This window comes from Alternaria incomplexa (assembly GCF_024043165.1).
Source record: "Alternaria incomplexa strain BMP 0042 chromosome Unknown scaffold_5, whole genome shotgun sequence".
Taxonomy (NCBI): Eukaryota; Fungi; Ascomycota; class Dothideomycetes; order Pleosporales; family Pleosporaceae; genus Alternaria; species Alternaria incomplexa.
Genome location: NW_026249854.1, coordinates 1,531,045 through 1,546,226, shown reverse-complemented (window position 1 = coordinate 1,546,226; position 15,182 = coordinate 1,531,045). Strand labels below are relative to the sequence as shown.

Genomic DNA, 15,182 nt, shown 5'->3' with positions numbered 1-15,182 from the left:
CAGAACAACCTTACTAAACATCAGAACTAATTCTTCAATTTCTTTCCCTAATAAACAAAATACCCCTGCGTCAACGGCAGCGTCTCCGCAGGCTCCGCCTCACAAACCATGCCATCCGCTTCGACCGTATACCTCTCGGGATCGACCTTCATCTTGGGCTTCGTATCATTGAACTTCATATCCCTCTTACCAATATTCCTACAATTCTTCACAGCCTCGACGCGCTTGCGCAGGCCATAAGACTTGACGACGCCAGACGCAATGGAAGCTTGCGAGACGAACGTGATGCTGGATGAAGGCACCATAGGCGCGAACATAGGCCGCATGATGATGGGCTCGACGGTGGGGATCGAGGCGTTGGGATCGCCCTGGGAGGTGTTAGATATCCGCTTGACGAAGGAGGAGAGGATATTGAAGGGAGGAGGAACGGAAAGACATACCATCTGAGCATACGAGCAAAACCCACTCTTAACCACCAAACTCGGCTTAACCCCAAAGTTCCTCGGCGTCCAAAGCACAAGATCCGCCACCTTACCCACCTCCACACTCCCCACAAGATGACCCATTCCCTGCGCTATCGCCGGGTTAACAGTATACTTGCTAATATACCGCTTCACCCTAAAGTTATCCGCATCCGTGCCCTCGTCTTCCTTGAGCGTACCGCGCTGCACTTTATTCTTATGCGCAGTGTTCCATGTACGTAGAATGACTTCGCCGCAGCGGCCCATGGCCTGCGAGTCAGAGGACATCATGGAGATAGCGCCGAGGTCGTGCAGGACGTCTTCGGCGGCGATGGTCTCGGCGCGGATGCGGGATTCGGCGAAGGCGACGTCTTCGGGGATGTTGCGGGAGAGGTGGTGGCATACCATTAGCATGTCGAGGTGCTCGTCTAGGGTGTTGCGTGTGTAAGGGCGAGTGGGGTTCGTAGACGAAGGCAGCACGTTGTCGAGTTCGACGACGCTGATGATGTCGGGGGCGTGGCCGCCGCCTGCGCCTTCCGTGTGGTAGGTGTGGATGGTTCGTCCTTTGATGGCGGCGATGGTGGACTCTACGAAGCCGGATTCGTTGAGCGTGTCGGTGTGGATGAGCGTTTGGATGTCGTATTCGTCGCAGACGGTCAGGCAGGCGTCGATGGCGGCGGGGGTGCTGCCCCAGTCTTCGTGGAGCTTGAGGCCGCAGACGCCCGCTTCGGCTTGTTGTTGCAAGGGGCGGAGCTCGGCGTCGTTGCCTTTTCCAGTTATGCCGTAGTTTACGGGGAGTGTGTCGATGGCTTGGAGCATTTGTCGGATGTGCGTCTTGCCTGGAGTGCAGGTCGTTGCGTTTGTGCCGGTGCTGGGCCCTGTGCCGCCTCCGAGCATGGTCGTGATGCCTGATGCTATAGCCTCATGTGCTTGTTGGGGACAGATGAAGTGGATGTGAGAATCGAAACCGCCGGCCGTCACAATCTTGTGTTCAGCAGAGATGACATCGGTGCATGAACCGACTACCAAGTTGGGGTCAACACCGTCCATGACATCTGGATTGCCTGCCTTGCCAATACCCACGATCATGCCATCTTTGATTCCGATGTCCGCTTTGTAGATGCCAGACCAGTCGATAATCAAAGCGTTCGTAATGACGGTATCCAGCGAGTCTTTGTCTGATACACCTCCAGCTTGTCCCATGCCTTCTCTCAGTGTTTTGCCTCCCCCGAAAGCGCACTCGTCGCCGTATATGGTCATGTCTTTCTCGACCTTGATCCAGAGGTCTGTGGCGCCTAGTCGGACCAGGTCACCAGTCGTCGGACCGAACATGCTGATATAGGACAGTCGTTCCATGGTGCAGATGTCGATGTGTGCAGCGTCACCATGCGGCTCTGGCTCGTGAAGGAAGCCGCCAGACTTCAATCTCTCCACGATGCCATTTGCGACCGACATGTCCTCGATGAAGCCTGAAGCGATCTGGTTTCCACCCTTTATGATCTTGTTACCACCAATTTGTACCAGGGTGACCGTCTTGGTATCGCCGGGCTCGAAGCGCACCGATGTGCCTGCGGGAATATCGAGGCGGTATCCATGAGCTCGTACGCGGTCGAATTGGAGTTGCGGGTTCGTCTCAATGAAGTGGTAATGCGATCCGACCTATATCTTGTGAGTCGCATGCCTGTGGTCGCATAATTATATCCATACCTGAATTGGCCGATCTCCCATACTCTTCACCTTGAGCTTGATCCTCTTGCGCCCCTCGTTCAGCTTAATTATGCCAGCCTCTCCCTTGACAGCCACGATCGCGCCTGGCTGCTTCGTACTCTCGTAAACACTCGAATCGGGTAGCGGAAACATGTCGTTCGATGGAATTGGCAGGAATGATCCGTATAGCGCCTTCTCGAGGTCGCCATCGTCGGTGGACACTGGGTTGTGGACGGTAACGAGGTATGTGCCGGTTGGGAAGGTGCCTTCAACCATCAGCTCGCCGAGCGAGGCGACAACAGAGGGCTGTACATGGCGACGACCGAGCATCGTCGTGCCAATGGACATGAGGTCGGCGACCGAGTGGTTTCCATCGCGGATAAGCTGTGTGCATTCAGCATTCGACTGGAGATGCGCGCGATGTCGGAGGTCGTACTTCCTGGAGGTTGTTCGCGATTAAAGCCTGAGAGTATTAGCAGCGTCCACGTGATATCATGTTGAACTCACGGTAGCTTCAGCATGGTTCAGCTTCACGCCCCTTGCCAGTCGACGTTGCGCAAGGAGTCCGAGCTGTGATATGACGAGCTTGTCAAGCTGTCGCGAAATGGTCAGCAGGGGTCGCACGCGTACATGGCACCATGTCACACACCTCCTTTGGGCACAACTGCATATTGTAGAATGAGAAGCAGCCAAGATCTGGAGCGTTACAACGTGTCTCCAGATTGTATTTGAATCCCCACCATCCTCCAGTCCGACTCTACCGCTACAGGCCTCACCTCTTTGGGCCATGCTGCGGGGTTCGCTTGCGATAAAGACGCGCGCTGATAAGGAGCTTACGTCCGCGGCAACGCGCTCTTGACCTTCATCCAGCAATCCATGGATGCAATTCTACGCACATGTCTTCTGGCAGACCATTCAGGTGTCGCGAACCTGCGCGTGCCTGTGTTGGTTCGAGCTAACCTCAGCATGACGTAGGGGTTATTGGTTTCAACACCAGCACCACTGAGACATGTAGATCCATGCCTCATTCGGCCTATGCCACCAACTTTGTTACCTATCTCGCTCCTATCCAACCTGACGCGTCTCAGGCCTTCGTCCCTTCTCCGTTTTTTCAACATTCCCGCATCGCGTCGCAGCCATGATAAGCTCAATTCCAGACTCACCAGAAATACCGCCGTAGCCGGTAGCGTCGATGACAACGCGGGCACGCACTACATCTTGATACTCTGTGACCGTCAACCCGCGCGTCTAGCGAACGCCATCTTCGACATATCTCTACGTTACGATGCACTCCTTGATGCGACATCTCAAGGGAGAGAACGACGAACCTGAACCTGAACCTGAAAAGCAAACACCTGATCCGCCTGTCAAGAGAAGTCGAGTAACAGTCAAACCTCCACCCAAAGATCCAAATATACCAAAGAAGCGACTCCAAATCAACAAGAAATGCCTCTATGAGCGCCGGTTACCTGGAAACGCGTACATCTCCGCCCATGTTAATCGACTTCAACACGGCTACTACAGGTCGAACGCGCTTCACGAACCCGACATTAACAACCTCTTCTTCGTTTCGGTGCACTTTGTCTTCCATCCCCATGACCCAGAGTCGCACCGTTTCAAAAGCGCCGAAATTGAAGTCACCGTTCATGGCGACGACGGTGACCCTAACACGCCCCGGAAGCCAGGCGCGTCGCATCCACGGATCCTGAAGCATGCACCAGAGCTGATGTTCGGATCTGTGTCGCCAGAGAACCTGCAGTGGAACTTCAGCTTGTCGAGTTCGCTAGGCGTATCGCAAGCCCCCGTATCTGCTTCGTTGAACCCGAAAGCAGCTATGAAGAGCAGCTACAAGGTCTTCCACATGATGAGCATCCAAGGATCCGTGCGATCGAAGCGAAGCCCACACGGATCAGAGTACGATGTTGAGGACGCCAAGGCCGTTTGGACGCTCACAGAAAACATGCTTCAGAAGTCAGGCCTGCCACGCGAGTTCGACTTTGTGCTGCTTGTACAGAAGCCAGAAGACGTTGAGAATATATACATGTCGGTCGATCTGAACGCGGATGTCGGAGCCTGGTACGGCACATATCCCCAGTGGTACACCAACCTTTCCAAGTATATGCCAAATCAAGATTGTATGCTCAGCTTCGAACATGACATTGGGCAACGGTTCCTCCCGAGCAAGCCGGGACATGGATTCAACTTCGCCAAACTGATGCATACCTTGGATGAATATGTTATGATGCCGGGAACTGTGTATCCAACACGCGTAAGTTTACTTACTGAACGGTCGCGATCCAAGCTAACCTTTGCAGGGCACACGGCAAGGAGAGATCAACAACCCAAACTTAATAGAATATGAAGTAGCCGACGATGGGAAAGCCATCGAAGCTGCTTCGGCGTCACCCCAATCTAAGCAGCCAGCTACGCCCCCAGATAAGAGCAAGTCGCCCAAAGAAGATTCCTCTCAACAGCGCCGTCATAGCTCGGTGCCCGAGAACGTGAACATCCGTGTTGTGCTGGAGCATCAGTATCCGCAAGGGGTTGACCCGCGACGCTTCTCGTACTCTCCTCTCAGCAACTTGGAGCCTGTGCGGTACCCGTCAATACGGCGGAGAAAGTCAAGGACGGGATTGAAGGAATACGGTGCGAAGCAAGCCTTGCATGAGCTTGCCCAAGATGAATCAGAAGATAAAGGCGACAGATCGCGTGGCGGAGATAGACTCAGTGGAGCTACAGTAATGTGATTGGGGGCGTCTAACGGCGTGGAGTAGTTCACTCTTACCACACATGCATGCGAAGTACCCGCGTGAGAGCCTAACAAGGCCAAAACTGCGGCACTCCAATATAATCCAGGCAGGCGACCGCCTTATCATTACTCGCGCGAGAACATGCAGTTCCCAAGACTCGGCTACTCGAGATCGCCACCATTAGCGTGATTTATGACAGGTTCGTGAAATGACAGCACACCACCATCACTCAATCACGCACCACCCCTTTCGCACCGGGCAAGACTCTGCACTTCTTACACGCAATGTCATCTCCACCTCTCTCCACCGGCTGAGGTAAGACTCATCTCTCCCACCGCGCAATGCCGGGCGTGAAGCTTGCAGGCAAACGCACCACGCCACCTGATTGGATCTTTCCAACATCCGCCCAACCTCCGATACGTCGCCCGCTAGGAGTTGAAACGAGATGACGGGTATTAGCCCGCATCGCTCGGGGCAGATCAAGTGGTGTACGATGCCCTTTCGCCATCGCGCGGCCATGTCCTGTGTTTCGTCGCTGCAGGTGTCTGCGAGGTTTGACTGGCCAGCGCGAAGATGCGCTAGACAAGGGGCCGCCATGCCGGCAACCACCCACGAAGCTGCATCGCTCTTTCTGAGCTCGCAACGGTCCTGGTAGGTGTAATGAGGTAGGGCAGCAGAGAGGATGCGTGGGAATTGTGTGGTCTGCTGAGCGTGACGAATGCGATGCCCGGTGCCCCTCGGAGCTAAGGCCGGGGCTGAGGTTGGGCTGGCTTCTAGGGATGTTCTTTCCGTTCTGTTTATTTTTGCTGGTCCGTCATCGTTCCTTCCTACCGTGTGTAGGTACTCGGTGAGAGAACATCGTGCCTTCTTCGTCTTCAAGGCTATCGTCTAGCGCTCTTTCCTCTTCTTCTCAACGGGATAGATTCTCGTGCCGCTCGTCTTTTCTGTATCGACTTCTAATCTTAATATCTCACCGTCTTTCGCTCCTGGTTCTTTGTCCCGCGTCTTCGGTATCTCTGACGTTGCTTCGCACCGCCTTTACTACGAATATCACCACAAAACGACGTGTGCGTTCACGAACACTCGGTTGTGACTGCACTCAGCCATTCCTCCGAAGGAAACCGCCCTTTCGAACATCAGCCCATTCCGGCACGGTTACAACGTCTGTATACGGCGACTTTGAGGTTTGCCGTACACTCTGGGATCGCTACAAGTATAGCTCGCCGACTGGAACGAAAGCAACCGGACCGTATCCATACCCTCGAAGCCCATGGCGTGGGTCCCGCAATGCATTCGTTAAACTTCACCTCAAGTCCGATCCGAAGCGAAACAACAAACCAAGAGCCTGGAAAGCTACCCTACACATGAAGCCAATGACGGAGTTGTAGTCGGGAATCAGATTGCAAACTCTCATTCACCACCGAAGAGAACGACAAACGGTTCTGCCGGGCAAGTCGAAGATGGCGGCATTTTACCCCCACTCGCAGTCACCGCGACTTTCTGAGCCGGCTTCACTGCGGATGCAAGCTGGCAATCCTATGACGCCCGTCCACTCCCCACACCACTCAGTTACCTCGTCTGCCTCCTCCCGGACTCCCATCCACGTCCTCACCATCCACGAGTATCGCAAGCAGCAACATACGCCTACGCTATCGCGAACAGGTACACCGTCAGGCAAGACTCTTCGGAGGAAACCTGCGGCACTTGCCTTGAACGATATCGAACGCGCACCATCGGTATCGCACTCGACGCGGTCAGACTCTGGTCCACCACTGCGCCCTCTTCACTTTTCGCAGTCGGCATACCAACTCAACTCGATTGCTCCGCCGCCCCAGCAACCAACACTGCTCGAGCTATCGCTTCAATCGCAGTCAGCTGAGCCCCGCGTGCAGACGGGCAGTATATCCAGTATCTCTACTGGCAACTCGTCTAGCAAGGTACGTCAGTTCAAGTCAAGAAAAAGGTTGCCGAAACCGCCTGCCACTACAGGTCCTGTATTTGCTCTTCCGCTTGCAAACGTGAAATCTACGCAAGACCGCCAATCACCGCGTCCTGCTGTGTTGAGCTTCTCCACCGATCTTTCACACTCCAGCGGCGCGCAGACCACGCCCACACTCTCGACCTTCTCGCTATCCCGCTTCCCGCAGCCGCCCCACCGGATCGACCCGTCGCTCTCACCACCCCACGATGAAAGAGAGCCGACGCGAATAGACGCACCTAGCTTCGCGACAATCGCGCCTGCGACGCCGCCCGCGACGCCCGCAATTATCCATTATCGCGGTGCTTCCTTTGACTTGGTTAACCCGCACGATTCGCTACTGCTTCACGATATTGTTACGCCCTCGCGTGACTTCGATTCTAGTGAATATCTTCTTCTACGTTCATCTGACGACGCATTTTCAGAGGTATGTATTACAACCCAACTCCGTTCTCAGCACAGCTGATCGCAACAGATGGCGCCCAAACGAGCCGTTTACGGCGATTTTCGCGCAGCGCATGCAGGTATCCTGAGACGTCCTGAAGATGAGCCAGAGCAGTCGCACATGGAGCTTCCGCTTGAGCCGTCACCTGCTGCCCTCAGTCCCAACTCCTCGTCTTATACATCGCCTCCGTACAGCCCCGAATCAGTCAGTGCGCCCTCTCCGCTGACCATCAAGCCGCCTGCTCGCGAGTCGCGTTTCTCCCTCAAAGGATTGACTCGCACTTTGACGAAGAAGCTCACCAAGACTCCTTCGGCGTTACAGGGCGAGGAATTGCAGGAGATGCGTAGCGAAAACGTAAGCAAGGCATCAATCAGCATGGAAGGAGAATTCCCGCGCCCTCTACACCAGACCTATATCACAACCCCCGAAACATCATACTTCCCGGTCGGACCAATGTCGCCAGCTACGCCCAGCAGCCCCCTGTCACCTGAAGGCTTCCATGCCTTTACACCGGCGTTCCCACAAGCCTTTTCACCCGGACAGAATGAAGCGGAGGCATCGCGAGGTCAATCCGCTGGACACTATCAGACGGATTCGCTAGCATCCATGCTGCCGGATGAGCACTCGACGGAGATCGGACGATTAGATGAGTCTCATCTACCTTACTCTACTGAAGGCGGCTTTTCGAAGCCCTACTACGACGATCTTGATTCGATCTACCCCAGTTCGTCCATCTACACCGCAGATGGTCATCGAAAGTCCATGTATCAGCAGGGACTCCAGAGCGACCGGAACAGCAGTGGCAACCCGTTCGCTCGGCTTAGTGGGATAAACGCAAGCGACTTTGCCAACGAGTACAATCCTAACAGCTCGTACGATTATGGCGACTCTAATCGGATGAGTCAGCGACTGTCACGTCCATTCGCGCAGGACATGTACCACCCTTCGGTCGATGAACGTGATCCCAAGACAGACACCATCAGCAAACTCATCGATGAATATAGCCCGCATGATACTGCAAATGCGCCCGTAGCCACTCACTATGAAGGCAAAGGAAAGGGGGTTCAACAAACTGGTGTAGGTTCAAGGCGGCCTCCGATTACCCAGCACCCAGGTTCACCCCCTCGTGAAGCGGCTCCTCTTGCACCGGCCTTTGAGTACGATGAAGCACCTTTCCTTCCTCCACGTCTACCAATGTCTGGTATGTTCTCTGATGAATCACGCTACTCATACGGAGATACTCGGAACCTGCTCCGCATCTCGGAGTCAGATGTGTCGATCCAGCCTGCTATGAAAGGCACTCTGGAGCCATCTTCATCGTACTCTCAACCAGAAGCCAGGACCCTCGAGCCTTCGTCTTCTTACTCTCAAGCGGACAACCCGCAGAGTCCGCATACGCCTAGAGAGGCTCTCGAACAGGCCGAACAAATCTTCCAAGACACGGCCAACAAGCATCAGGATGACCGTAAGATCCCCGCGATGTGGGCTAGACGCAACTCGGCCAGCCTAATGCTAAGTAAATCAGCCGCAAACAGGTCATCTGGTGTTCCCGAGGAGTTCGACACACCTCTTGGTGGCGGCGACGCAGCTATTACCGGAGATAAAGCGGATTGGGAGACGGTCGGCGGCAACAGTCGCGATTCGAAAGGTCACGAGTCTCTTCTTAGCAGTATTGCAGACTATAGCAGCAGTGAGGGCACCCGGAATAGTCTTGGCCTAAACTCAGATGGCTCCCTTCCTTCCTGGGCGAAGCTAGCTCAATCACCGGCTCGTTCAACATACTACAACCACCCTAGTCCTTCACGTACTCAACACCCTCACCTGTGTGGTTCATCGCCACCGCCGTTGAGAGCTCAACCAAGTGTTCGTACCGCACCCGATACTTCATCCCCTCCGTTGGCTTCCAGTCCTCCAGCATCAAGAACAGCACCATTGTTCCAGTTTGCTACCAATGCTGAGGAAGTTCGAGGACGCGGCGCAGTGGACCAGCCATATGCTTACGCTCCCTGGGCGGACCCATACGCCTTCAGTGACAAAGAGACGCAAGAACTGCTAGCTTCTGGCCCTAATGATAACATCATTATCGATGAGCAGCGCGCTTCGTCTGTGGGTCAGTCACAAGGACATTACCGGTATAGAAGCGATGATAGTACTCTACCGACTTCAAGTACCGCTGATGAGAGCGTTTTCGACAACAGTCCTATTGGTCTCGAGCGCCAGAACACCTTTGAGAAGCTCTCCTATGTTGGGCCTAAGGGCAACCTCACTGGTACTCCTCGTGGTACTGGTATGCATGAGACAGGTAGCAGTGTCGCAGATACTAGCAGTCCTGGTGTGAAGCTCAGCTCAAGCGTCGGTCGCCAGAGCGTTCGTTCAGACTACACCGGGTTCTACGCTTCGCCCTTCCCAGCTACAGGCAGCGTAACTCGCATCAGCCAGTCGCGACCAGTCTACAAGCCGAGTCCCGAGCATCGAACACCATCAGAAGCTAGTCTATTCTCACAGACGCCAGAACTGGAAACTGTTCAAGAGACCTCTCCAAACCCTGGCGCTCGCAAGCACCTCCGTAACTCTACCACGTTCCTGCGTCAACAACGCCGCACGAGCCGCTCTGCCGTACCCGGTCAGACGAAACTGCGTCAGATGTTCCTCGCGCCTGAAGCTGCTCGATCGACCATCTCGACTCAAGACACGCACATCACGCGCTTCGTGGCCCACAGTGATCGTCCATCTACCAGCGACACTACCACGCCTCTCCGTCCCACACACCCTAGCCTAGACATCTACCCTGCGCCGGTCCGGACCAACATCGCGCACCAACACTCGCCTCACCTTCTATGCGTAGAGCGGGAGCCCAACCCAGAAGACGAGGCACGCCGCCACAAGCTATCATGGTGCATCCTAATGGCCTTCTGTCTCCTGCCGCCCTGCATCATCCTCTTCCGTTTCATAGGAGACAAGGTCATCGCCGAGCTTACCAAAGGCCATCTGGGCCACGTCACACCACAGTCTAAGCGAACGGCGCTCATTGCTGGTATCGTCGTTAATGTTGGCCTTGTCACTGCAATCTTGGTTCCGGTCTTGGTCGCGCAGGCTCTGAAAGCTGCTTGATGGGCATTCTTGGTGGGGTTGAAGAAAACCAGGTACGCAGTGCTGTTGTGATGATGTTGCGTGAGCTAACCTCCATGAAGAGAAGTGCTAGCAGTCTCGATCATACTCAAAAGTGCTATCAACGATATCTCGAACCGCAGATTTTGCGACACGGTACGACATACGAAAAGTTTGCAAGCGATCTTCATCGCAAGTTCCAAGGAACAAATTGGCCAGCAACGTCTTGGTTGCGGCGTCCATTCTCTTCTGAGTGTGAGTTTTTTTCCTTTGTTCTGTACTATCTTGCCTTGCTTTGGCGTTTGCTTTTGCATGATCTGGGAGTTTTTCAACTTTGAAGACAGCTGTTTGGCTCTTCGGCTTCTCACACGTGGGAGGGAGGTCTTTATCTGGGATGCATGATTGGCGATGGGCGAATATCCGGGCGTGCATGTGGGTTAGGATCATCATCTGCGGCTTGGTCATTATGGGGTCTACTGGTATCTCTTTTTTTCATGTGTCGCGGCTGGCTTCTTAATGAGGTTGGCTGCTTGACGGTGGGGGATTTGGACATGGGATGGTGGTTTTGCGGGGGGTCGGTGGCGGACATGTTTGGTTCAGGTTCAAGAAGAAATATGAATACTTCATTCAATGCTGACGGCTTCGTGACTGATGTACTCCTTCCTGGTACAATGCTAAAGCAACTAAGAAATTACTAGACAGTTTAGACAAGATAAAAGGGGGTCATCAACAGGAGAATAAGCGTAAAGCTAGGACAATGAGCTTAACACAGTAGTCATAACTAGGATTAGACTTTCTTGCAAGGCAAGGACTTTAACGTGTAATTAACTGGTGAGATTAAGCTAGAATTGAACGTAATAGAAGAGATGATCGCTTCGAGTGATACAACAGGAAAGGAAATGCACTTTTCGCCCGAAACAGCTGTCGGTAACATCTGTGGTCGCGCTCAGCCAGAGTACAATTAAGGAGCCAATTGTCGAGGAGATACATCTCGCAAGAGCTATGGTGAACCACATGTAGCTGCTTTGAGCTGCTCGCGCAGTTCAGGTATCTTCTTTTCCACTTTCCGCAGAATTCGGTGCTTCATACCAGCGCCCTGGCCGCCAATAGTTGATAAGCCAAGCAAGAAGTCCTCACCCACACGGAGTTCCTCCTCATATTTACCCTGCTCTTCCAGGCATCGTAAAAGAAGCCAGAGGTTTGTAAGTCGATCTGGATGGTCACCATCGTCATCGGCAAGCCGACTATACGGAGCTTTGTCGGCAAGTGTATAGAATATACTTTCCGCTTCGTCGTACTTTTTCAGCTTGACAAGAACCTGAGCGTGAATGGTTCGTGCCATTAGAAAAGCAATGTGCCCCTTGGGGATGTTGCGTTCAGCGGTTTCGAGGCCGTTCCTGATCATAGTCTCCGCCTCTTGATGGAAACCCATCTCTGACTTAGCGCGAGCGAGGTAAAGTACGGCGAGAAGTGTCCAGTGATGTTCCGGTCCAAGCTGTTGTTTCCTTGTTTCATATACGATCGTCATGTACTTGTAGGCCAATGCTATGTGTGTTTCTCGCCTTGGATCTGGGTTTTCTTCTTCATATCGAACATAGCTCATGGCTAGATCTTCGAGACTGAACAAAGTCTCCAAATGTGTCTCGCCTCGAAGCTCTTTCATCCCATTCCAGGACATGAGAAAGAGTTCAGTAGCCTTCTCGTAATCCATCCAACGGTAATGTAGTCGGGCTGTGTTACGAATTGACTTGAGAGTCTTCTCGTGCTTCTCTCCGTAGAGTCTCGTCATCATCTCCGTCGTGCGAACGTGCAGAGATTGTGCTTCCGTCCACCTGCCTTTGAAGTAGAGAGCTGATCCTAGAAGATCCGTGATGTCCAGTGTTAAAGGATGATCCTCGCCCCATGTGTCAATACAAAGCTGACGCGCTTGCCGTTGACGCTTTGTCGCTCGGTCCATCTCAGACATTTCCCACAACGACTGGCTCACCAAGAGCGACAGCCCTACCGCTATAGGGTGATCGGGACCAAGCCTGCTTGCGACAAACTCTGACGCTCTCTCTTGGAGTTGTCTGGCCTTATCGAAATGTCCTGTTTCTCCATAGACACGGCCAAAGCGGACGTCTTGCTCGGCCTCAAGTCTCCCGTAGCTTTTGGTCACTGGCCAAACGCGTCTCACTCCGGCCGCGTTCTCCCCCAATCGAATTTCTATGTCTTTTTGATGCTCACAGACGTGCTGGACATGTGGCAAAAGCTCGCGTCTCGCACGACTTTCCTCTTCTGTATCGCCGTTTGGGGGCCGGCAGACGCTAAATGCGAGAGTAGTTAAGGAAATCTGACACCACAGTGCTTGGTGCGAAGTGGACATCTCTGGTCGCTCCCTAACCCACTTGTGAACCAGCCGATGCATGCTGAACTGGCTGTTTGTTCTGTCTTGCCGCATGACTAGTGATCTCTCGATGAGTACGCCTAGTGCTTGGCGAAGCCGCACTTCCACTTCGTCTTCCAAAGCGCTGAGGCCGAGTCTGTCTCGATTTTTGAGCACAGCTGGAAGAGGCATGGGTGTAGCCACTTGCATTTTGGCGAAGGCTCTCAGCTCTCGGAAGAACATGATCCACGGTTTCTTTGGTGGCTTTTGTAGCTTCTTCAACACTTCTTCCATCTTCTTGTCGTCTTGCCTCTGTTGTTCCTCTTCGATCAGGGGATTTGTTGCCGATCTGATGAGGACATCGAGTCGGATATTCTGGAAATGAAAGTAGGAGAAAACGTGTAGAAGCTCGATAGCGTCCTTGTAACTCTCTTTTGGTGACGACTGTAGCGATTCGTAAAGAATCTCATACGTAGAGAAGACGTTGATACTATGCGCATCTTCTTGGGTCTTATCACGATCTCGAGAACCGCTTCTTGCCCGGCCATGAAGGTTTCGTCGAATTCTTCGTATTTGACGGTCAAAGTATCCCAAGTACTCAGCCCATTCGCAGATGCCATATCGTATAGCCCTAGCTGCTTGATCCAGAGCAAGCGGTAAGAACCCCAGAGCAGAGCATATCTGTCTAGCACAGTCAATCACTCTGACAGGCCATGGTAACGGCTCTTCGGCGGCTTTGATGATGAGGTTCTCTGCTTCTTCAGGCTCCATGGGCAGCAATTCCAGGTACCTGTCTCCGGCATTACCGTGGGTGACGTGAGCTGGATTACGCGTCGTGATTATACAACAGCCTTTTGCACCCTGGGGAAGCAGCTCGTTGACTTTGATCTTTTCCTCGTCTACATTGTCGATGATAAGGAGCCATGGTAGAGCGCGTGTCACCAACCAGTTTTTCGCAGCCTTTTCATTCGGTGCGACGCCGCCTATTGTTGCAATCGTCGAGTAACTGGTAGCTGCATGCTTCTCCGACGAGCCATCTACGTAGAACACTCCCCAGAACTTGTTTCTATGCTCTTCGGCAAACCTCAAAGCCAGCTCTGTCTTTCCAGACCCACTCAGTCCGTAAATGACGAAGATCTGTTGCTTGGGTAACGTCGGATCGCGAAATGCAGCTTCTATCTTGGCTAATTGCCCTTCTCTTCCCGTATAATATGTTCTTACTTGTCTCTGTATGACGAAGTGCTGATTTGGTGTAGGGGGGATGTGTACTGTGACCGCTTTGGCCGCCCTTAAGGCTTCGCGTACCTGTAGTGATGATTTAGCTGATACCCATGCATCAATCAGCTAGTTTTGGTCTTACTGCGCCTGTATCATGTTGATCGCTGATGTGTAGCTTCTGCTCGACTAGGGTAATCTCGTAGTGCAGCTGAGTTGCTGTGACCGATCGCTCCTTAAGCGACTGTATATCGTCATCGGTGTCGTTCTGATACTGTAACAAATTGATGGCGGTGAACAATGCACGCAAGATTTCCGTGAAAAGGTTCAGAGATTGATACGTCTCAGCGTACCAGGCTTGGTATTCGAGACGATTCTCAGCCTCAATATAGCCAGTGATATGGCGCTCATGATTCAGGGCTTCGAGGCTTGGCTGGAGTGGCCGTATAAAGGGTGTACATTCGTCTATGATAGCTGCTGTGCTATCGAGGATAGCGCGAAGGTGAAGCAAGCTGGACGCATTCTGCGACTGGATCTTGAGATGTATCGAAGGATGCCGTCGTTCTTTGGTCGCGAGTTTGTCAAACGACTGAGCGATGTCCGTGAGATCGCTAATGAGCTCTACGAGGCTGGCGACTTCAGGCTCCGAGCCCGATACGTTCAGTTCCTCGAGTACACCCCGAGTGGGCTGGAGGCTTTTCAGCAATATGCCAGCGCCGAGGTTGTCGAATAAACCCAACATCGTCAGGCCGTGAACTAAGTGGAGAATGATGGATACATCGGTGCGGGTGGGACGTGCCGCACTTCCCCCCGGCGGCAGACGGTATATCATGGCTGATAGTGTTCTCTGGCCCCCACCTGGGCACGGATCAAGTGCGTGCCGCCACTTCCTTCACATCCCGTTAAGGCTCGGGAAGTGCGAAAAAGGCAAAAGGCACCGAGAGGTCCGCGGAAGGATGCGCTGAACGTTGCAGGTTGATTGGCTGAGTACAAAGACGGCGCCTATCCTCGTTGTCTCATTGGATCATCATGTTGTGCTCGGTTACATTGATGTGTGAGGCTGGATCAGGCACATTTACGGCTTCCAAGGTTCTGTCGCCGGGCCGGACTGCGGTAAAACAGGAGCCTGATAGCCTGTTCTTGCAATCAGATC

The 15,182-nt window shown here is 53.3% G+C and overlaps 4 protein-coding genes across 4 annotated transcripts; 2 read left to right on the top strand and 2 right to left on the bottom strand.

Annotated features, from left to right (window-relative positions):
- Positions 1–47: 47 nt before the first annotated feature.
- Positions 48–2,838, bottom strand: URE1 (Urease; the record flags this gene model as incomplete). The annotated part of the gene is made up of 5 exons (XM_051433995.1): positions 48–2,120; positions 2,169–2,552; positions 2,605–2,631; positions 2,676–2,762; positions 2,818–2,838. 5 exons carry the CDS (start codon positions 2,836–2,838, stop codon positions 48–50), a joined length of 2,592 nt encoding a protein of 863 aa, XP_051292513.1.
- A 615-nt stretch (positions 2,839–3,453) lies between these two features.
- Positions 3,454–4,915, top strand: J4E90_004429 (uncharacterized protein; the record flags this gene model as incomplete). The annotated part of the gene is made up of 2 exons (XM_051433994.1): positions 3,454–4,437; positions 4,484–4,915. The coding sequence occupies 2 exons, from the start codon at positions 3,454–3,456 to the stop codon at positions 4,913–4,915; spliced, it is 1,416 nt and encodes a 471-aa protein (XP_051292512.1).
- A 2,499-nt stretch (positions 4,916–7,414) lies between these two features.
- J4E90_004428 (uncharacterized protein) lies at positions 7,415–10,452 on the top strand (the record flags this gene model as incomplete). The annotated part of the gene is made up of 2 exons (XM_051433993.1): positions 7,415–7,420; positions 7,456–10,452. 2 exons carry the CDS (start codon positions 7,415–7,417, stop codon positions 10,450–10,452), a joined length of 3,003 nt encoding a protein of 1,000 aa, XP_051292511.1.
- A 997-nt stretch (positions 10,453–11,449) lies between these two features.
- J4E90_004427 (uncharacterized protein) lies at positions 11,450–14,861 on the bottom strand (the record flags this gene model as incomplete). The annotated part of the gene is made up of 2 exons (XM_051433992.1): positions 11,450–13,951; positions 14,175–14,861. The coding sequence occupies 2 exons, from the start codon at positions 14,859–14,861 to the stop codon at positions 11,450–11,452; spliced, it is 3,189 nt and encodes a 1,062-aa protein (XP_051292510.1).
- Between the last annotated feature and the right edge of the window lie 321 nt (positions 14,862–15,182).